The sequence below is a fragment of the Mixophyes fleayi genome, chromosome 3 (genome assembly GCF_038048845.1).
Source record: "Mixophyes fleayi isolate aMixFle1 chromosome 3, aMixFle1.hap1, whole genome shotgun sequence".
NCBI lineage: Eukaryota > Metazoa > Chordata > Amphibia > Anura > Limnodynastidae > Mixophyes > Mixophyes fleayi.
This window is the reverse complement of record NC_134404.1, coordinates 210,157,899-210,182,222: the sequence shown is the minus strand read 5'-3', so window position 1 is coordinate 210,182,222 and position 24,324 is coordinate 210,157,899. Positions and strand designations below refer to the sequence as shown.

At 35.6% G+C, this 24,324-nt stretch overlaps 1 protein-coding gene across 4 annotated transcripts in view; it reads right to left on the bottom strand.

Moving 5' to 3' along the window:
* The window catches only part of LAMA2 (laminin subunit alpha 2), a 711,555-nt gene that overhangs the window by 18,674 nt on the left and 668,557 nt on the right, over nt 1–24,324 (bottom strand). For 3 of the 4 annotated variants that reach the window (XM_075203052.1, XM_075203054.1, XM_075203056.1), the window contains 8 exons: nt 17,127–17,303; nt 15,066–15,211; nt 10,235–10,411; nt 8,886–9,081; nt 4,394–4,453; nt 2,151–2,260; nt 1,729–1,918; nt 646–801 (listed from right to left, as the gene is read on the bottom strand). In XM_075203052.1, the coding sequence (XP_075059153.1) occupies nt 646–801; nt 1,729–1,918; nt 2,151–2,260; nt 4,394–4,453; nt 8,886–9,081; nt 10,235–10,411; nt 15,066–15,211; nt 17,127–17,303 (1,212 nt within the window). The remainder of the gene's footprint in view (nt 1–645; nt 802–1,728; nt 1,919–2,150; nt 2,261–4,393; nt 4,454–8,885; nt 9,082–10,234; nt 10,412–15,065; nt 15,212–17,126; nt 17,304–24,324) is intronic. The other variant, XM_075203053.1, reaches the window with a different exon arrangement.

Here is a 24,324-nt window from a genome sequence, read left to right as displayed (position 1 = left end):
CTGAAGACATCTTTTTGATAGTTCTTAAGTAGGTGAAATGAGGTAAGTAGTGTTTGGTGTGGAAAATTATCAATTAAAAATCCAAAGCACTCCTCCAGTCCGTACAATATGAAATATTTTCACCTCACCCCCCACATTTTTCTTCATGCTAATTATCTGTAATCCATGCTACACTCATTACTTAGTTTACTGAATTTAGTTATTAGTTTGAAAACAAGCAACATTGATTCCAATTATCAGATAAACTAAATTATACAAACTTTTATCTACTTTATATGTTTTTTTATTTTTTTTATAAATAACAAGTTATCCTAATCTGATAAGACAGTGACTTTAACACACACATAGACAGACCTAGTGTTAGGAGAAACTAAAATATATTTTCTTTGTCCTTAAAGCTACTGTGACTTGTTTTTTTGTTTTCCCTGTAAGATAAAAGTATGTAAAATAATTGACTTCCAGCTTAATTTGCTCGTTATCCATTGGAACATGTAAAACAAATACAACATAGATTTTAGAACCAAATAGGAAGTTTTAAAAAAAAAAAAATACAAAGTGTTGTTGTCACAGCTTAAATGGTAATAAAAATAGTCTGACCTCCGGCATGCACAAAAAAACACAGAGGAAATCAGAATACGGTCTTACCGGGCCAATCCTTTTGGTAGTATAATTAATAGGCAATCCGCCAACATACAGCATGCCCACCACATCCAGAATGTCTGCTTTCTTTGGACTGTTTGTGCTGTTTGTAATTCCGTCAACAGATAGATATCCTGTCTGCTTTGTTCTAACTATATTTATCTTGGAGAAAAACAAACTCAGTGTTAACAGTCAGTAGAATATTACGATGTCTGCATATGATTTCATATAATTCCCTTTAACATAGAAATGATTTGTTAAGATGTATTAAAAGTGTATATTCGTGAAACTTTACATATTGCTTTTAATTATTATTATGTGAGGATAATCAACAAATTGGGTAGTCATACTACTGATTGGTAAATCAATCTACACAACGCAATTTTGGCTATCTTCAGCCTAGTTTACATAATGATGTTCCTGTTGAAAATCTATAATAAGAAACTATTACACTTTATGTGCTTGGAAAGCAGACTGACTTGTTTGTCATTCCAGCCTTTTCTCTTAAATCAGTACCTGTGTAAGGTCTTTGGGACATGGTTTTGGCTAATTTTGACGGAGGGGCAGGAAATACTCTATTACACTTCTCGTATTAACAAAAGCTTCAATGGAAAGTGAGGCTAGGAATTAACAGTGAATCTTACCTCTAAATTCCATATATGGTTTCAACATTAAGGTTTAGATGTAACGTAAGATACAGTACTTAGCAGGTAACTTGTAGTAGCTATGTCCCAACTGTATTTGTACGATCATACAGTGCTATGGAATCTGTGGCATTTTATAAGTAAATAATAATAACTAATAGACCAAGGCATATGGACAGCAAAGCTAACTTAATAAAAGCAAGTTAACCAGGTCAATAACCCAACTACGCATATTACTGGGTTCTATCATTTTGGCATTGTACAATTTTAATGCTCTGATATCAGGCTGATTAAGCGGCACTGAGGGCAGACCACCCACTGGAGCAGCAGAAAATAATCAGGTATTTTTCATACACTATACTAAAAAGTGTCAAATAAAAAGTTCACAAAGGTGGACATATCCTTTATCGTTTTTTCTTTTCTTTTTTTAAGCAAATATATGTACCTTATGCCACTCTCCATCATCAACTCTTCGAGGAACCATAGTGGTTGTGTCTCCGCTTCCAAGGTCATATCTAAAGTGAGCTATCCCATCTTTAATCTGGATAGTGGCAAAATCAGCATGGTTGATACGAGCCATGTAGAAGAGCAAGCCTGTATCAGCTTTTGTACGGAGTTCAAGTTCTATTGAAAGACTGCAAAAGTACAATGTAAAATAATAGAATAATAATAATAAAATAAAATAATAATAATAAAATTATAATAATAATAATAATAATAATAATAATAATAAAATAATGTAAAATAATGTAAAATAAAATGACTTAATGAAGAAAAACAAATATATTAATTGTTTGCTTCTCTGAGATCAGTTACAGAAGTACTCTGCTATAATTATTATTGAAACCAATAGACAATGCAACTTACGTATTTTTTACTTTCGTATCATCAAATTGTAATGCAACATGACTGTTTCTGGAGAGCCCAAACTGCTTTCCTCCTTTTACGTAAACTGGCCTTGGATCAGCAGCACAACCCTTCAAATAACAGCAAACAAAATCTACTTAAATTTGCTGTCACTACTTTTTTTTTTTAGCAAACTATGACAATGATATTTTCATATTTAAATTAATTTCTTGATTTAAAGAAATTGAAAAATAACAAATGCCTGAATCCCTAAAATCTAAAGTGAACTAAGTTGCTTATGCAGGACCTACTGAGAATGATTTCATGAAGTTGGTCCCATTGTACAAGTAAAATATTTAGATATAGGTAGGATTTGTTGCTTTTAATAATTTATAAAATTAAAGTAGGGTAATATTTTATTATTTAATTGTTTGCCAGGTTTACACAGCCACTTATGCTACAAATCCAATGTAACAAAAATTTGATAGGGGGTTTCCAACTAAGCTGCATAATGTTGGTATTAGTCAAACTAATATTTGTATTAGTTTAATTGGTATTATTGTGAATAGGCATTAGTCAAACTTATTTGTATTTATGTGTAACTTCAAGTTAAAAATACTGCAGTATATTAAATCCCCTTTCTCTCTAACCAAGGACAATCTATAAGTGTCATTGGTTATTAGAAATATTGAGTTCTAATTAACACAATTAGAACTTAATTAATACACACCATGCTGTTTATTAATAAAATGGATTACCAGCAATAATTGCTGCAATCATAATACATATTATTTACATGGATAAGATTGCTCATTAGTTGAAATGTGTCAGCATTATGTCACCAATTTATTTCCCCTTGTGGGAATCAGTTGCAGTTAAAAAGGATTAACTAGAATGGTATGTGTAGGGCACCAATTCTAGTGGGTGAAGTTAGCAATCGAAACTAGTGAAGTTGGAGATCAGGTGACTGCAACTACTAACTAGTGAAAATAAAGTGAACTGCAGCTAATTTGTTGTATTTGCCATTTAAATGCTTTGCTTTATTATATAATATAATATGCTTTACAAGTAATCCGACTAATATATCATTATCTTATTTTGAGAGCTTTGCCCTTCTGATCATAAACTCTTATGACTCATCCTTATATTGTGACACAGAAATTTGATAACAAAACACTGCAGACACCACTTTTTGCTGTAGGTATCAATTCCTCTTTATCTCAATTACAATAAAGCATAATAACAACTAACTCTAGAGGGAAGTACATGTGCAATAACTTATGGTTTATAGTGTTACTTATGAGAAAAAAAAGAATACAGATGAAGGTCATAAGGACATTAAGGTCAGTTTGAATACGATAAGCTGTACTACCTTTAACAAAATGTGTCTTGACGAATCATTTCTATAGCAGCAGTTTAGCATTTTCTATAAAATAAGACTAGAACTTGTCTTCTGAAAGTGACCACATCTACAAAATCATTGTTAGTGAAAAAAGTAGGTGAATAAGACTCACTATTATTATATGGTACATTGAACTACACTACAACTAGAAAGTACTGTTGATGCATTTTACTTTATTGTATAAATGTGGTGTGCTGAATAAAGTGCACAAGTAATTTAGCTAGTTTACATTACGGATTCACAAATATGTGACAATCAGCTCTTAATTTGTATATAACATATCTATTTCTATAGGGAAATAGAGTTTATATTTGAAAATAGAGTTTCTTAACGACTTGTGACAGCAGGAACGTGCCCAAATCCCAGGGTTCCAGAGTCCATAGTTGTCTCTATGATTGTGTGCTGAATGGAACAGGTGTTGTAACTCGCAGCTTCATTAAGTCTTTCTATGGATGCAACTGGTGATGTGGGGATCATGGATGTAGGGTAAAGAGTGCTGGAATGGACAGAGGGTGGCTAGGAAGAAATGTCTTCCCTTGGATGACTACCCATGAGATAAATAATCAACAGAAAAACATTTTTGCCATCAGATGACTTTTTATATGTCTGACCATATTCCTTAAAAAATATTGGAAAACAAAAGCTTGCAGTCTTACACACTAGGATGCAATTTCATTTATCATGCTATAGAAAGCCCTGTAAGAGAATAATTGTAATTTGAGGTAGTCCACATGCTGCATTCTGTTCACAGAATGGGATTAAAAGACTGAAGGAAACAGGAATGATTAGGTTTGTATCACTGAAAAGATAACACAGAGAAATGATAAAGAATCACGTTAAAGAGGTGAGAGGTAATGGATACCGTTGTGGAATCAAGCTCATCTGTGATATTGGCACTCTTCACTTCAATGTTGTCAGGCTCCTATGATGCAGCAAATAAGAGGCAAAGCAGTTGTTAGAATCGCCATACTTTGTGAGCCAAGTCCATTACAAGATAGCCATTATAAAAATAAACCACAGTAATAGTGTTCTTTGTCAATACTCCACGTTCACAGTGTAAATTCAATAAAATGCAATGCTTAATTAAAGGAGATGCACTTAACTTTTACATTAAAGTCAGGGTGCTATGTCGGAGGCGCCTTCTTAAATAAATGTAATATAAAATATACATATTACCGGTACTCATATTGTTGATTCAGCTAAATGTATGGACACAAGCTGTTAACAATTGTGCCTGCCATTCAAGCCAAACTTAGTGATGGTGCGTGCAATGATTGTTGGGTACATTTGTCATTAATCAATATCCAGAATATGTTCAAACTTCAGCTTTAAACTGTTAAAATAGGACATTCTACTTTCACCTTTTTAAATAAATTCACCATTAGAATATAGAGTTTGATGTAATTATTTACATTTAGAAAAAGCAAAGCATTACAACAAAAGTAAAGAAAAAGAACACTTCTGAATGCATGTGCTTCCAAGGCAAATATCCAACCTTTATCACATAATATAATTGATATCAATCTATTGTTGCTTAAATAAATTCTGGGAAACCTCATGCAAATAGTGCACATTCTTAGAGTACATGAATTGTGAAAGCGTCAACCGTTTTGATGACAAAACTGGTAAATCAGTAAAAAGTGGCTGGTAAGGAGAGATATAAATTTGAAAGAAAGACTCCAAAGGAATAAACATAATAATCTAGTGCTCAGTAGTTTTGGGCAATACAAATATCTATATATGCCCTTTGTAAGATCTATATTTATATTGTTGAAAAGGGGAAAATACATTTGTCCTGGTTATTTTTCTGTTAATATTGATAACAATAAGATCTCAAGAAACAAGACCACTTTTTAGGGATTACAATTATGTACTGAAATAGTCATCAAAAGTAAACTATAACATTCTTAATCATCATAACAAGCATAAACAAATAAGAAAATACACTGAAAGCCAATGAGTGGTCTCAGGATAACAGGTATGTATATATATATATATATATATATATATATATATATATATAAATATATATACACATACATATATATATATATATATATATATATATATCTAATATATAAAAGCCTAGCGGCGTGTGTGTGTGTGGAAAAAACTACCGGATGACAGAGTGCTCAAGCTGCAGCGCCACCTGCTGGGCGGAGTTATATACTACACTGACCTACTAAATTCTTAGCATTATCTTCTAATATATAAAAGCCTAGCGGCGTGTGTTAGTGTGTGTGTGGAAAAAACTATTTTCTCAGAAAGGGCTCATCCAATTGACCTGAAATTTGGTATACTGACATTATTTGACAAAAACATTATAATATTGAAGTCAGTTAACTTCCATCGTCCCCCCTTCCCCCCGTGGGAGGGGTAGTAAAGGCTGAATTTACGAGTTGAGGGCTCAAACTCATTTTTGTGAGGTAATTTTACCTCATGAACACACATGCTGTGTTAGTGTGTGTGTGTGTGTGTGTGTGTGTGTGTGTGGAAAAAACTACCAGGTGACAGAGTGCTCAAGCTGCAGCGCCACCTGCTGGGCGGAGTTATATACTACACTGACCTACTAAATTCTTAGCATTATCTAATATATAAAAGCCTAGCAGCATGTGTGTGTGTGGCGATGAAGATGACAAGAACCTTTTTAACACCTTAAGTAGCTTGATTTGACTAGAATGCATGAGTATCAAGCACGGGATAACTTGTATATATATATATATATATATATATATATATATATATATATATATATATATATATACATATATCTGTGTGAGAAATGTTGGAGATCCAGAATTTACGGATGGGCTGTTAAGGTCTTACATGCAGTAGGTATTTTCTGTATATAAGTAAGACTTTGAGGTATATTTACTAAACTGAGGGTTTGAATAAGTGACAATGTTACCTGTAGCAACCGATCAGATTCTGGTGATAATTTATTTAGTACATTCTATAAAATGACAGCTAGAATCTGATTGGTTGCTATAGGCTACATCTCCACTTTTTCAAACCTGCAGTTTAGTAAATATAACCCCCATGAGTCATAGGTACTGCACTAGGAGGCACTTTTGTCCTTTTTGTAATTTTATATAGATATATATAAATATGTTTCATTATTTTGAAAAAGGTTACTGAGGAAATTGTCCTAGCAATATTAATTGATACACCCTAGTTGGATACATTAACAATTTTGCTACTTGTGATTAGCTGCAGCAGCATTTGCCCATCTGTATATTATGACAGTAGCCCACTATGCCTTTTGTGCCTTGCTCCGTATACCAAATGAAGATCATATAAAACTGCTATAAAAAAAAAAACAACAAAAGAACAATAATGTTTTTTTTATGAATACCACCTCAGTGCTCAAACCACACTTAAAAAAGTGGATTAATACCTTAGAATCTTCTTGTACAAAACATTTCTTAAGATAGTCTGTGGATAACTTATCATACCAGCAGAATTCCGTGATGAACCCCTCCAATCTTCACCCGTGATATATACAGTATGTATAAATAACCTACGTACCGACTTTGATATCAACCAGTGCATATCTCCTGATAATTAGGATCTCTTTACACATTCCGACATCTTCTTTACATTACTTTGCTTCATATGATGGTGAACGCCATAGACCAAAAATGTTCTAAAAAAATTTTGAGTATGGTTTCAGCACTTGTGTGGTGTTCATAAAAAAAACCCAATATTGCACTATTGTTGTTCTTTATTTTTATAACCCGGTTTTATATGATGCTCATCTGGTATATGGAGCAAAGGCACAAGAGATACAGTGGATCATCGTCATGATATACAGATGAGCATAACTGAATATTTTTATGGTACACTAGCCTAGCATTGAGTAAGACAGTCAAGAATGAAAACATTGCACTAGGAGGCGTCTTTTTCTTTATATATATATATATATATATATATATATATATATATATATATATACATATATATATCTATAATATAAATATCTAGTGGCGTGTGTTAGTCTTTCTGTGTGTGTGTGTGTAAAAAATAAAACCAAGCTGCAGCGCCGCCTGCTGGGTGGAGTTATACACTGACCTACTAAATTCTTAGTGTGTGTGGAAAAAAAAATTCAGAAAGGGCTGAAATTTGGTATACTAAGATGTTTTTAATTTGTTAATTTAATTTGTTAATTGTTAAAAGTGTTTATAATGATTTAAAAAAATATATTTATATATTTCTTGAAGGAGAAGTGACAGTTGGGAGTGGTTGGTTGTTGCCGGGGGTGACAGTGGGGAGTGTTTGGTGGTTGAGGCCTGGGCTAGGGCCCAAATGCATGACAAGAACCTTTTTAACACCTCAAGTAGCTTGATTTGACTAGAATGCATGAGTATCATGCACGGGTTAACTTGTATATATATATGTTTATATATATATATATATATATATATATATATATATATATATATATATATATATATATAACACATTTCTTTTTCATATTGTGCCTTAATTATGTAAAACATAAAAGAGATAAGGGTGTCCAGATTATAAATTCATACATTTCTGATGTAAATTCAAATAGGGTGCTTTATTAAAATTATTATTCCTTCCTTAAGGCTTTTTTTGGTTTAACCCATAATACTAGGAGAAAGGTGAGGTCGCGGAATGTACAGTATGAAAAAAACATGATGGGGTGAAAACTCCCTCTAAAACCTGTAATCTTAAGTAGACAGTAATGCATGATCGCCAATCATCACTTCCATCAGTACACGAATACCGATTCATGCAGTGTACAAGCAAAAACTGCATACACAGAAATATTCATATGTTTAGTAAGGACAATACAGGCAAAACTAATCATCATCTTTATTTAGATTATTACTGCATTACAGTTTGCTGCTGGGCTATGAAAATGAAATCATGGAGACTTTTTGAACACACTTTTGCTGCTGTTTATCAGAATTTTCTTCTTCCAGTGAAACATTTAAATGCTCTCTATGCTGCACAGAAAGAGTGAAAGCAATGCATATGCAGCAGCAATGGACCAAACCATGTTCCTACAGATCCTCTTTTGAATAGTCTTTGTGGATGGAACATTTGACAGTTTTAGCAAGTTTCTAGTCAGTAGAAAATGATTATGGGCATAATGGGATAATGGTTTTGCAACTGAAAGCCCAAACAGGGCTTCAGTGCACATACACCGGCCCCCACGTATGCTTATAAGAGCAGAGTGAAGGACCTCTGTAGTATCACATGGGTTGCTCCAGTGGTAGTTCCACCACTGTGGATACCATAATGAGGAGATAGTGAGACTTCAGACCCTGACTGGCTTTCTAATAGTAATCTAAAGTCAATTAAAAGTAAAAAGAAATACTTACAGTAGGTGGAACAGGAGGTGAAAGAGCAGGGGTGGCCTTTGGTGAGGCAGTTGCACCAGACTCAGGAAGTACTAATGCTTGTGTGGCATTTTTGTCTCTACTTCCATCTTCTTCATGTGCCCGGTCTGGCAGCAGAGATTGGCACTGTCCAATATCTGCATTGTCAAAAGACACTGGTTGTGCAAAGTCCATTGGCCTAAGAGGAAGAAAGCAAGCTTCATCTTGTTGTGTTATTTAAACATGCAATTATATACCACAGACACCGATCTGGTCTGGACTGCTTATGGAGTGTTATTAGATACATCTTTGGAATTCAGTTAGATCCTATGGATACAAATCCACCCTTTATTTTGGAACATCCTGCTAGGAAGGCTTTTCTTCTATTGAAGATGAATGATTTGTAGTTAGTTGCAGTGTGCGATGCATGAAGCTAGTTTAAGGCAACATGTCTAATTGTTTCATCCGTTAACACAATTTGAGCTCTGTCTAACCTTGTAGTGCTTACTGTCTCAGAGCTATATCCTATGGTATAAGGACTCTACGGGATTCATGGCATGAAGATGATATATAGGAATAATTAAGCATCATTTATTCCCTGACACAGGGGATTGTCAATGTACTTCTTCAACAACAAAAATGAGACTGCTACTTGTTTATTCTGGACCTAAGTGGAAACATTTTCCAGTACCTAAAGTACTATGGGCTCCAAGATTATTCATGCCCTGTAATGGAAATTAAAGCAACACTCTAATGCAGTTCAGTGTATTGATAATAATTGTTTAAGGGGAAATGTAAATGTATTGGCATATTAATCTGCTGCTTTAACCAGAATGTGAAACCCTTGTTTGACAAGTGTACACCGCTGGCTATAAAAGCTATGACATACAAAAGAAATAGTGCAGATGCTCCCTACCCTTAGCACCATGCAGGGGTTCCTCCATTCCTCTTACAGCCTCGGCTAAGGACCAAAGATTGTAGTTGGTGAATGGTCTACCCAGCTCACAACTCCCCTCTGCCATCACTTAATGGTGCCTACTAAAATGAATTAAGTAAAAGTTGATTTGCAAAGCCCAGGGAAACATGGTTGCATGTACCAGACCCCAGGGCTCTGGCTCTGGCAGTGTGGGGCACTGCACTACCAACTTTTCCTACGTGGTAGTGCAGCTTTAAAATGTATTGTGACAAATGCTTGTATTTAATTTCTTTGGTTAGGTTTAGATTACTATGGCAAATTAACATATTTTAATCTGACTATCTTTCAAAATTTTAATTACAAAATAAATTAAATGTTAAATGAAGTGTAATGTGTTATGTCGCATTCTGCAAAATATATGTAATGTTTATCTTACACTGCATTTATGAGCAGGTTCCATATGCATCCCTCGAATGGCGGTATTCCCTTGAACAAAGGAAATTGTGCATCAGATGGTATCCCACCTACAAAGAGCTTCTTCACACTTATGGGATGACTAGCCGGCATTTTCAGTGTCTGACTTCTGTCCTCATCGACTTGCACTGTAAATATGCTGGAGGAAGATAAATGATAAAAAAGTGTATTGGTTTTTTGTGATTGAACCATGATGATGCATAAATACAGTTTTCTGTAGTTTCCTTGCACAGTACTGAATATTAGCTCCTGAAAACAGTTACTGCTATTGGAAAATTGCAACAAGCTGACAGATTCCTCTTAACAAAATTGGTTTTATGTTAATACAATTAGCACAACAACCTGTTACACGGTGTCTTTTGGCACAGTAGCGTAAAGAGAGATACAATGTTCGGTATTTATAGGTTTTAAAACGGTTTTAATGCTGATTCCATCTGTTTTGCATATACCAAACTGCAGATGAAAATGGCCAGGGTATAGTACAGGCTTTGCATAGCATTGCTAAGTAACATGATTGCACTCTGTTTTAAAGCAGCATGGGGACACATCTGCTTGGATTATTATTTCTAGGTGCACGTCACTTTCATTGTAGCTAAATGACAAATCAACACGTTGCTGAATATTCACACAGTTGGTAATAAAAATAGATGTGCACTGCACAGAAAATGTGACCAATTTACAGGTAATTTTAAAAGACAATACACATACCATTGTACATCTTAGAGAGGTAATGTCATGGCATTGTTCCCTCTTCTAGTAACGTCATAGTTTAGTTAATCAAGGACAGCATGCTCTATCCCTCCTAAACTCCAGCAGAGTACTTGAAAGTCAGTGTTTAGTTCTCAAATTAAAGCTATGTACTTTAGAGTCATGTATTCATTTACAAAACCATGACAAATTAGTTATTCTAGCAAGATTTACAGCTATTGGAAGTAGGATTATTGTAATTTGTTTACTGTACAATGTGGTTTCTTTCAATAATTCCATAGTAATACAATTAACCTGTGATATATGTGCCCACATGGGTACCTAACATAGAGTTAAAGAGTGCTTCAGCATGTTAAATCAAAATCACATTTCAATGTATCAGTAAAGAACAAAATGTATATAAAACAAAAGACACGCAGAGAGAAGATACATTCATAAACAATAAGATAGTTGGAGTAAGAGCCCACACTTTAGGGGTGCTTAAGATAAAATGACACACATGGCTATATTTAATAAACATTCGACATCATAATGTGGTGTGCTATTCACAAATGATGAGAGGGCTGGCACTTCCTTTGGCCTAATAGTCTTTAATGATTGAGATATATATATATATATATCTATATATATATATATATATATATATATATATATATATATATATATATATATATCTATCTATCTATATATATATATATATATATATATATATATATATATGTATATATCTATATATCTATCTATATATATATATATATATATATATATATATATATATATATATATATATATATATATCTATACACACACATACACACACATAGTGCATGAAGCAGTTTTGGATTACCTAGCGTAAAATATACCAGAGATACAATTTACATTCTACATTTCAGGCAATAGAAACATAAAGCAAACGATACGGGGAAATAAACACATAAAAATAAGATTTATGTCTAGAAACTAGCACACTATATAAACAGATAAATCACTATGAACTACAGATAGTACAGCGCATAGTCAAGATCTGTTTTGAGAGAAAACTATTACAGCAGACACCAAACGTGAGGTACTATGATGCTAATATTTCAGATAAAGTCGTGGGTTTTAAAAAATCTTGCACTGAACCTAAATCACATATTCTACATTAAAAAAAAATAAATACTTTTGAAAGTTTTCAAGGTGACCCTTGTTTTCTTTTGGTATCAAATAAAATAAAACAATTACTATTTATGTTAAAACATTTCAGTGGCAAAATCAGGCCTGTTGGTGAAAGCATAGTACTAGATATGATAAATATGCTATTTTTTTTATTACATGTTACCTATATTGCATACAACACTTTCCTTTGGGTGAAGTTGAATCCTTTCTCCAAATGACAGGGTGACGCCTGAGATCGGGCTAACTTTATTGCAATATAACTATAATATTTACATTTTCTAAGATCAATCCAGATCCTTATATTTTGCCTGGTAGTAGTGGACAGCATACTTCTGGAGTACCTGAAATGCACTAGGCAGATTTACTAAGTTCAAAACAGAGATAGTGATTTGTGCTGGTGAGCTTAGATTTTCTGCTAAAGTGCATTTGTTTGCAGAGCATGATGGATATGATGGCAGAGGAGCAGAACATTGCAATTACCAATTGGAGGAGTTGGACATAGTGAGCTAAGTACCAAGTAGGCACATAAATGCTGCTAGGATTGCAGAGTCCAAATATATTCTGGTTAAATATGTTTAATATGTACAGTGTTTAGACCCACTTAGATTTACTAAGCTGCGGATTTGAAAAAGTGGGGATGTTGCCTATAGCAACCAATCAGATTCTAGCTTTCATTTATTTAGTACATTCTACAAAATGACAGCTAGAATCTGATTGGTTGCTATAGGCAACATCCCCACTTTTTCAAACCCGCAGCTTAGTAAATCTAGCCCCCAGTGTTTATCTGCAGTGTTTGAATGGAATTGTGGTTAATCGCGGTTTGTGAGCTGTTTGAGTTGTGTTAGGTTGCAAATGTTAGACTGAGTAAAGCTGGGTACACTACAGGGTTTTTGTCCAATAATCGGCTCAACCAGCCAACACACGACCGCTCGTTCGAAAGTTGGGTCAGTTTGTGTAGTGACACGATAATCAAAAGTCTGCCCAAATGGACGATTGTCGCCTCATTTGGTTGGTCGAACCGTTTAATATTTTCCGATCAATCGGTTTGGAAATATTCTGACTTGGAAGATTAAAATGGTTGTTTTAGAAAGTGAAGATTGTTAATTAGAAAGTGCTATTTACATTGTGTGTAGGGGATAAGATTGTATAGGAAGTGACTTGGGAAGGATAGTTTAATATAGTTGTCTGGGATTGGCATAGAAAGTGAAATAGTTGAAGCATTGCAGTGTTACATGGGAAAAGTTACGTTTGGTCAGTATATGTCATACTTGGCTAACCTCCCTATAAAAATGCCTATAAAATGACGAAATTCACAGCTTTGAATAGCGGGGGACGGGGCTTAATCGTGTCATTAAGCCTCGCCCCCCGCCCTTCAATACCTTGAATTGCTGTAATTTTAGTGGGGCGGGGCTATAGTGACACAACAACGCTGACATGCCCCCTACTACCCTCTGTCACATGATCTGTACTATGTCCTGAAGTACAGATTTACGGAGTAGGCAAGAATGGTATATGTGGAGTTTGAATGGAATAAGTGAGTTTTGCATAGATTGTTCAGCATAAAGTTTTGCATAGACTGATGATTTAAATGATAACATTGTATGAGAAAGTTTTGCAGACTGTTCAGTGTAAGTGCATAGACTGTTTGTTAAAGAATATTACTGAGATTTTGACTTAGATGGAATTGGAAAGTGAAGAAAGTGATTGATACATAGCAGGAGATAAGATTGTATGGAAAGTGGAGAAAATGCTTACTTAGATGGGGCTGGATTAGAAAGTGACATTGATTTGTACAAGATAGTCAGTGGGACGATGTTAGAATATGGCTGAGGCTTACATTGTTACATGGGATAAGTTCAGTTTTGGTAGATCATACAGCAGCAAGGTGATATTTACAAAGATTGCATTGTAATGCTGGGGTTTAGTATTAATATGGCTGAATGCTGATTGTAGAGTTTAATCTAAGATGACTGACAAAGTCATGTGGCCTTGGGCGCGGGCTGGCAGATTTCAGTCCGGGGGTGCACAGGCGTCATTGATGACGCGGCCGCATCGCGTGTCATGTGATTCTCCGCCTGTGTGCTCACGCGGTCGCATCCCGTGTCATGAGATGTGGCCGCGGGTAAAAATCGGCGATATTGCATCCAGGGGGGCATCCTAACAGCGGTGAGTCTGAGCGGTCCGTTGGGGCGATGCCACCCTGCCCCCCCTGCCCAACCGGCCCCTGTGTGGCCTGGACTCCATTTTGGAATGTTTCCTTTGTCTGTCTACCATGTAGTTTATCTTCCATCGTACACGCTCTTCTCTCGTGCACTCTCTCACGTGCACAAAATGTCTTACAATTAACATATATACACAATGAAATTTGCTATACATCAGTCCAGGGCATTGCGTCTTTTGTTTCTGGGGTGCTGGTGTATAATTTTCTTATAATTTTTTCTAAGCGTGCTCAACTCTTGTGCTACAATAGATTACAGTGATGATGATGAGGTTATGAGGGCTTTAATTTTGAGAAATAATGGTTTTCATTTCTTTTTAATAAAAAAATGTTTTAAGTGAAGGGGTGTTTGTGTTTTATGTGGGAGCAATCTGTATTTCTATTACACATTACAACATCATAAAGCCTGGGGGTGCCAAGAAAAGCCTGAGGCTTTGTAGACGGTGTGTATGTAGAATATTCAGATGGCGTTGCAGAACCCCTTCTATTTCTAGCTTTGTTTAGTATCTGGCCGATATGCTGTTTGGTCAACATGATTAGGATAAAATCATAAGAGTATGTACTTCTGCCTTTATTATGTTAATTACTCCATCTAGTCAATGTAGAGTTTTGCATTAATAAATAGAGGTCAAGGTGCTATTTTATCATACAGTAAATGAGTAATTTGAATCTCGGCAGTAGCTTTCGGTTACATTTTCCTTCTACTTACTTTCTTGATCTTTCAATTCGGATGGAATGTTCTTTGCCATCATGAAATTCTCCTTTCTCAGGTTTAATTGTAATTCGATGTATCTCTTTGGGCCCTGGGACAGAAACTTCCAATCTTCCTTTTTTTAAAAGGACTGCATAAAAACCCTAAAAATAAATAACAATAATAATAAAAAAGTTTTACACTGTGTTAGCGATTTTATTTAATGGTGTTAGCAGCAGATAATTCAGGACACGTTGACATTAAACGTTGACGTTTTTATCAACTAGCTGCTTCTTACATTGCGGCAATGCGTATCCCACTAGCTTCAACCCCTGTGTTGTATAGGAAGAGAAATAAAAGACTTCTTTGTAATGACATTGCTGCTTAGTAGTCTCACAGACACCTATAAAATGCTCAGAACCACGTATGAAGCTCAATCAGATGACGAATATATCAAAAGCAAGCAGAAACAGAGGGCACAAGCAATGACCGTGTGCCCAGAGCAGAATAAGCATTAAAGACACAAAACTGTGTTTGCAATGCATGTGGTCATCTAAACGTAGACTGTAGAATTTGCAAAGCTAGAATTAATCGGAAGAACAATAATCAATAGAAAGCCAAAAGTGCTACAAAAGAGGACGACAACACTTCAGGTATTAAGGCTTCTTAGTGTATTGATTCTAGAGTCACTAGTCACATGATTTATAATAAGCTCACCCTGACCAATGTGCAACGTAAAGAGTTACCATAGCTAATGGATGGTATATGATCTCAGAAGGAATAGGGGAAGGTTTATCTTCACTGCCCAGTCTAACCTACGATCACCATAAAGATATTAGTAAAGAGTTTATTAAATGTAACTAGTCTTAAAAACATTCTGTTGTCAGAGAAGAAACCTCCAAAGCAAAGCAATGTTGAGGCATTCATGGAAAGCATTGTTACAGTTTTGTAGCAGGAAAATTATTGATGATTGTGCCAGATGAAGTGCAAAGGAAAGGTCAACACCACTAAGTAATACAGACATATAGAGGCATATTCAATTGGCCGCGTTACTGTCAAAAGTAACGCGGCTTGCGCACTATTGCCATTATTACGGTAATAGTGCGCGTAATTAGCGTTATTACGGTACCTTTAACGCCGGCTATCTGCTCGCAGCTCTGGGAAATCTAGATTAGAATTACCGTAATAACGGTAAGACTTTTAACGCCGCGTTACTTTTGCGAGTAACGTGGCTAATTGAATATGCTCCATAAACTGGCACCAACATCTAGGACATAGGAACCCACAGAAAACAAGATGAGTATGACTGCAAGTAAGCAGTTAGTAAGATTTGCTCTATAATAAAAAGGTCTGCTTTAACTTTTATATGCATGGACATTATCCTGAATTATCTGCTGACAACAAAATGACTTCAAAGAAGTAACTGTTTTAAGTGTCAAGGAATACAATAATTATAACAGCATAGTGATACATTTAAGGGTATATTTACTAAATTGCGAGCTTGAAAAATCAGCTTTTAGCTGTCATTTTGTAGAATGTACTAAATACATGATAACTAATATCTGATTGGTTGCTATAGGCAACATCTCCACTTTTTCAAACCCGCCGTTTAGTAAATATACCCCTTAGTGTTAAATCTCAACAAACATAAACTACAATATATTATTTCCATTACAGCCTTTATTTTGTTTGAATATCACTTTCAGTCATATAGATTGGACTGATCGCCATTATATTTCTAAGGAGAAAGACAGGCACACTCAGAGTCCCTACAAGATTATCTGATTTATTCTTGCTTTTTATGCAGAGGGCTACATAATATAGGAACAATAGGGATTTTACTCTAGATTAGGACCATTTGCTTGAGTGTTTTTTTTTTTACTCAACATTATGCCGAATCTGCTCTCACTGTGGACTAGTAACACTACATTAGATAAATAATTGCTGATTGGTTGCTGGATCAAAGCATCACTGCACATTGTTACAAATAACTCCCATTGTGTTTACAGTTGTCTTACTAACAATATGTTTTTTTTCCTCTAAATTAACAACACAGAATTTTATGAGAAAAGTAATTACCTGCCCACTTTGTCTACGTTTCCTCCTTAGTGAAACAAGATTCCCTCCATTGCCAAATAAGATCATTCCTGACTCATTTTTGGTGCTGAACGACAATGTAATTTCTGTGCCAACATCCAGTGATGCTGGCGGCAGTTCTATATATCCAGGTTTTGAAAAACTGACTACATATACTTTCTGTAAAATAAAGAAAAGAAAAAGACATACATGATAATTCTAAAACCAATATTAAACAAAACATGATAAATATCTGCACAAAACTAAGAAAAAAAAACATGATAGTTCCATACACAATATTTAAATATTGACGAAGCTATGTCAGATTACGCATCTATTTTTTTTGCATTTTCAAAGACAGACAATTAGGATTTTTGCAGACCTATGAACTTTTGCATATAGTGTAACTGTACATAGTAATGAGCACTTTGGCAGACTTCTGGCAAAAATAGCACAAAAATATTGTGTACTATACATAGCCACAAACATCACAAAGCATGAAAATGATAGGAATCATAGGAAGGAAGCATATTATGTTGGAAAAGGCAACCAGACTTACGATTTGTAAAATAGTAAAATAAAAAGTGTTATTTGAACAACTTAGGTATATGCTGCTACTATGTTCATATAACATCCAATGTACAGTATGTGGATGGGATGGATCTTTTTGATTAGCAAAACTTGTAAGTAGCTCTGGTAAATAATCAGATTTCATTTAAGAGATATAAGGCAAAAAATAAAATAAAACAAAAAAAACATCCACATGCCAAAGTTGGGGGGAAAATACTGCTTCACATGTTAATGGTTATCAGAAAAGATTTGTGAACAAGTAAATTAACAGACACCAAGCTACTCAATTGTATGCTGCCATTACAACCTCTCTTCTGAAGTTTAGTGTGTCCAGGTCATTTGTTAAGTCAATACATGATGCTGTCTGCGTAGCAGGTTTAGTGTATAGATTTGTCTAATTTCTGTATAGCTATAATGAGCTCTCTCCTTGGACAAATCAATTTATTCTTGTTTGCTCTGCATCAAAAACAGATTTTAAGCCTGGATGGGTAGAGACAATGTGCCTGAACAATTCTGTGCACAGAGTTTCACAATTATTAATAATAATAATAATAATAATAATAATAATAATAATAATAATACAGGGGCGCACGCAGGATTGTCAGGGGGGGTTCCCCCCCTGACCCAAAAAAATACCCAAAAAAAACCAGAGAGAGAGCTGCTGCGCATGCTCCGTTTCGGCAGCGCTGTCCTATACAGCAGCCGCGGCGCTGTCAAAGAAGCGTCCGCGGCTGCTGTATAGGACAGTGCCGCTTTGGTGGCCACTTAGTTAGCGCAGGGGGGGGTTTCGGGAGACTAAGAAACCACCCCTGCGTGCGCCACTGTAATAATAATAATAATAATAATAATACAGCACATTTTGGTTCATTGATTACTTCCTTTGATAGTGATGGACTCATCATCTAAACATTCAGTTGTTTATTGTTCTCCATTACATATAGTAAAATGTATGTATGGCATGTATCCAAATCCATGTTAAAATCAGAAATCCTTTTTTCTGGGTGCAGGTGTCAGTTAAACATACAGAGAAGTAAAGACTGCTCACTGGAAATCAGCCTACTGGTACAGCATGGGTCATTCTGAGTATGAGGATGCATGACAGCATTTACTTCATTATTTGTTGCTTATAATAAAACTGTTTTACAGCCTTCATCAGGAATCCAAACCATAAACTATGTGAAATGATCTCTGCTGAATAGCATAGAGGTAATATTATAATGCAATAAACAGGTTGTGAACAGAATGTAACAGGATAATAAATCAGTTTTTTTTACTCAAGAAGTTCAGTGTTAGAAACAAGTTTAATTAACTGTCACAAGTTGTTGGTTTATGTTAACTTAGATTTCTATGGCAGAGCTGGAGGCTCACTTAGTTTTCCAAAGTCTTAAAAATCCGTTAATAATATTCACAAGTTTTATCTTACTTAATAATACAGATGCGGCTATATTTTAATTATTAATTATTTATTTTTAAGACTGGCGCATCAATCAGTTGTTACTGACTTAGAGATGTAGGCCCTTTGTGTTATTGGGTATCTGTAAACAGTGAAATAAGGCAGATGACTGCCATGGGAAATGAACACATTTAATAAATTTGGATTGATTAACAAGTAACAATAATAAATAAAACAGAAGTTGGTAAAAATAAACAATTTTAAAAAATCACCTCCCTACCTCCCTTATTTTGATTGCAAAATATGAATTTGCTATTATGTTTGATTGCTATATAAAAAAAAACCTTCAACAGGTATAACTTCCCTTCTTGTGTATGGAAATAAACAACTTGCTCAGAAAATCATATGATATATGCATGATCAATGATGCAGCTATAACTGGTGAATGTCAGCATCAGCATGCAGTCACATTTGCCCTGGAGTACCAGCAATTGATACGACTTTGACAGGCATATTCTGCTCTGTGCGGGTCTGCATTTGATTGCAAGTACTGTGATCCATTTATGTTAGACCACCCTTCTCTCCCCTGTCCAGCCTCTTCAGCTGCAAGCAGGTATAAGTTTCAGATACAAGCAAGTCTGCTCATATGCATACGGCCTGTTATTTTATTCTATGCAAAATCACCATCGGCTCCTCTATGCGTAATATACCTGCACAAGAATGTGTAAATGTATGCTTAATGACAGTCACCCCAAAGTTCCCTAAATTGAACCCAGCCTCCAAAATGTATCTTTCTAGCTCAAGTCCTAACCCTTTTCTTCTTAGTTTAGAAATTGACTATGGATACCTTATACCATATACTCAAATGCAAATGTAGTATATCATTGGCAACAAGTAGATGGATGCAATGTCCACTTTTGTATATTATAACTATACCAGACCTTAAATAAACTTTATACTGTAATTTGAAATTGTTATGCATGGAAAAACACAGCATTGCATTATGTAAAATATTGTGAAAATATTTATTTTTTTCCCCTTTTTCTCATAATCTGCCCATATAAGGCTTAATGCAACATATATTATCTGTATGCTACCAAATAAAAGCATTATTTATTCCAACCCCCCCCCCCCCCCTCCCAATATAAATCTATTTGTGTAGACTAAGGAATAATATAGTTATCACTGGTGAAATTGGGAGCTCACCAAAACATAAAAATTGATCTGGGATGAAAACCCCACAGATATGAAGGGATTAACATTTGGATGTGGTGTAAGTGACTTGAGTAAGATCAATCACTGAAAGATCAACAGCCATTGTCATTAATGTGACTGCCTAACTTGATGGGTTGAAATAAACTCTTTTTTTCTTTTTCTGTATTAACACACACACATACACACGCACACACGCACACATACACACGCACACACTCCTGGATTTATTTTAAATCTATTTAAAGTGTTCATAATGTATACAATAGATGAAACATTAAATAAGGTTCCCTTTTGTTGAAGCGCATGAAGCATAATTATCAAGCTGTGAAATAATAAGATACTGTATTTTGGGAAGATGATAGATGTGAACACTTGATAAAGTGGCTTGATAAATATGACACTACTTGTTTAAAAAGTAAAGGAGCTTTTCAAGCCACTTCCCAGTTATACAGCGTTAGAGGACAACTTTTCCATACAAAAGAATTTCCTTTCAGTGGTGTCACTAGTACTATACTTGGCCTATTCATACTTTAGGCCCAAGTGTATTGTATATGTGTTGTGGATTTATCACACTGACTGAATACACAGGATACTGCACATGCTGCAGGCTTTGGGGCTTGGATCCCTCTTCACACTGGAACATCAGTTCAAATAGAATGATTGATAATTCAAAAGCCTTTCAAATTTTCAGCACACTTCAGTGCCCAGTAGTGAATGAGCTTATAAGAAACACACACTTAGTAGTTTACTTCCACCCATGCTCCATTACTGCTATGCTTATCATATGATAAATAGAACATGAAGACTGTAAAATGGAAAAGGAAGGTATATAACCACCAATGTTTTACTGAACAGATCATAAACCAAAAAAATTGGGACATGCAGCGGTTTATAGTGAACCAAGTATTAAATAAAAAAAAACATTGGGTATTTACCTTCTGTTTCTACATAAGGAATAATGATTCCCTATTGCAAGCTGTGTTCATTGTGTTGTGAAGAGCACACAAAGCAACGAACCACAAATAAATATAATAACTGCCGCGTGTATGAGCTATTACTTTACAGCAATAGTTTCATAGTGGCAATTCCTATTTATGAATGAAGAAATCATTGCAAATTCATGGAGGCTGAACCAATAAATATAATGATATTGCAAAAATGGTTGCATGCCCCTGACATTAAATAGACATTAAGCATCAATGCATCTTTATTACTTGAACCTCTCCCTTTTATTTCTTTTTGTGTGTTTTAGTTTACTGTTAAAAGTGCTGTTTTGCCTATGTTTGAGTGAGTCCAAAATGCACACCCAGGGCCTTATGTAGAGTCAGACGTAACTTACACTTACAGCGTAAGTCTAAATTGCATCCTGTAATTTACTTAGGTTTCTGAGCCGCACTTATCTTTAGATTAGAATCCCCAAGTGCCAGAATGCCCTGGTAGACATGGGAATGCTGGTGCTTGTAGTACTACAAGTGCCAGCATGCCCAAACACTTAATGGCAGCCTGGGCATGTTGGGACCTCTAGCCAACCATGGACAAAATGAATTTTTACATTTATTTTATAACTATTACCCCACACTCACCTCCCAGGAGCGTGGGAAAAGCCCTAGTGCTTTTCATCACGGGCTGGTTATACCTGGGGGGGAGGGAGGGGCACTCTTTTTGGAGGTTCAAGCTTCCTAGGCTATCCAGCCATGTGCTGACCGACCTATGGTTGGTTTGGCATTATAGCAGGGGGTCTTCACGCTACAGGTTACCCTGCGGTTGTGCCAACAGCCCTGGCTGGCAAAGCCTGTCAACAAAATTTACCTGCTCAACGCTCCTGTGCTGCTAATTTCCTCTGTCTCTGTGTAGAGGTCAGCACATCCTGGTTTGGGCGGTCACATGATCATGACTGGGAGGCGGTATATTCAAACCTTCAGAGTATATAAGCTCACTCTGACATTGCAGAGCAACAGGTATTCATACCCAGACTGACTCCCTCTTATTATGTATTGCTGCTGACCTTGACTTTCCTTGTGAATCCTTCTTGCATAGTGCTTCTGCCTGTTAACCCCTCATTTACCAGTCCTCTCTTGTTTTGACCACTTTCTCTCGGATCCTGATTTTGTACTGCACTATTGTCTGTGTACCAGATCTCAGCCTGTTATTGGACTTCCCTTCTGCATACTGTTTTCACACCTCACTACTACCAGTGTAGCAGTCCTTGGCTAGCTGAACTGTTTTTGGATTTCCCTTTCTCTCCACTGTGTTACGCCTAGTGGCTGACCAGAGGGCTATGACCTGCATGTTCCCGGCCCCAAAAGTCTATCATGCCTTATGATGGTTCCTGTTAGAACTCTGCGCCTCTGTTTGGCCAGCACTAACCAGGCTAACACGTGTATCCTTCACCCCAGGGCTCTCTGCGTTACAGACATCGAGACAATCGCTACAAAGCCTAATGAAGATACAAGTAAATTTTTGGAGATGGACACGCTATGGTCATCATCATAAGCATGGCTCTTGCACCAGGAGAGAAGCACCCCCAACAAATACGTCTCCTAAAGACATATCTGTTGAGCATGCTAGGTTCACCCACTACCTCCCCCATTCTGCCACTCTAAGGGGGAAGATACTTCTCAGTCTAAGAGCAGACTGAGCTATGTATTCTGGGCTACTGCGCATGCCCTTAGTGCAGTACAACTGTACTGTATTCACAGTGCAATTTAGCCTCCAACTGTGAACAAGCCTTTACATTATGAATGAGTGAGAGCACTGGGATAAGGATCTAATCCCAAATCCTGCTACATTATTAAGATTCTGTGCATGTAGGCACTACAGTAAAACAGGGGCAATATGCACACCCCACTCCAGTTCCTATGTGTCAATGAGTTCTTAATGTGTATACATATAGCTATTTTAATTTCTATATTATGTCCTACAAATGTTGGGGAAGTCACTGATGTCCTGATTGCAGGGTTTAAAAAACAAGCGTGCATGCAGTCTTTCTATAGAAATATTAGGTTTATTGGATATATGTGTCATATAGAGCAAATTTTAAATTTGGGATTTGACTGTTCATAAATTCAGTTCTAGATAAAATACAATGCAATGGGTTATTAGCTACACCGTAGAGTACAACTAGAATACAACATTACAATCTCCAAACTATTAATTTATCGCTTTGTTTTGTTTAGAAGTTGGTTAAGTGCTTAAAACACCTTTGTTATGGTTTCATGCAAGTTATTTATACTGATAAGATTTGTGAGTGGGGTCACCACTCAACCACCACACTATAAATACAGAAATCTTTCAATGCATTTTAAGTGTGACTATATATTTGTCCATGTTAAATACCTCTGTTCTCTGAATTCCAGACTTTAAGTCATATAAGTCATATTTATTTCTACAGTGATATACAATAGAGCACTGTTTTTTTAACTTTCTCTTGAAATGTAAACAACAGGTCATAATTTAATATGATGTCCGTCTGCAGAAAGGTAAATCAGTCTAATTTGCAGTGCCAGTAATTTTTTGCACAGAAAAAGTGTATTTAAAAAGAAAATGATAGCGCGATCAAGCTTTTATTTATGAAAACTATATAGAAAAACACCTGTTCAGGTTTCAGACATTTCATCCAGAAACTCGGTATATAGAAAGCTCAGTAAACCAGAAAGATAAATAGGTGACTGCTACTTTATGATATGTCATATACATGAAGATAGCGCCTATTCCTACAAACACTGGAGTGGTTTACTAAAGCATTTAACATTTGTCATTGCAGCGGATCTGATTTTTTCTCAACTGTTCAAACAGGTTTTCAAGAAACTAAAATAGGTGGGTGGCTTCTGTTTTCCACACCTGACTGGAAACGACAGAGGTGATCTTCGATCTGCGGAACTTGTGAATTATACGTACTATAGCAAATCATACCCACTGTGAGAAGAAAGAATTCTAGTTGTAGAGTGTGGAAATACAGGGACCATTTTAAATGTAATCAAAGCTATAGGGAAGTTGTTCCAAATTATGGAAGAGCCCATTATC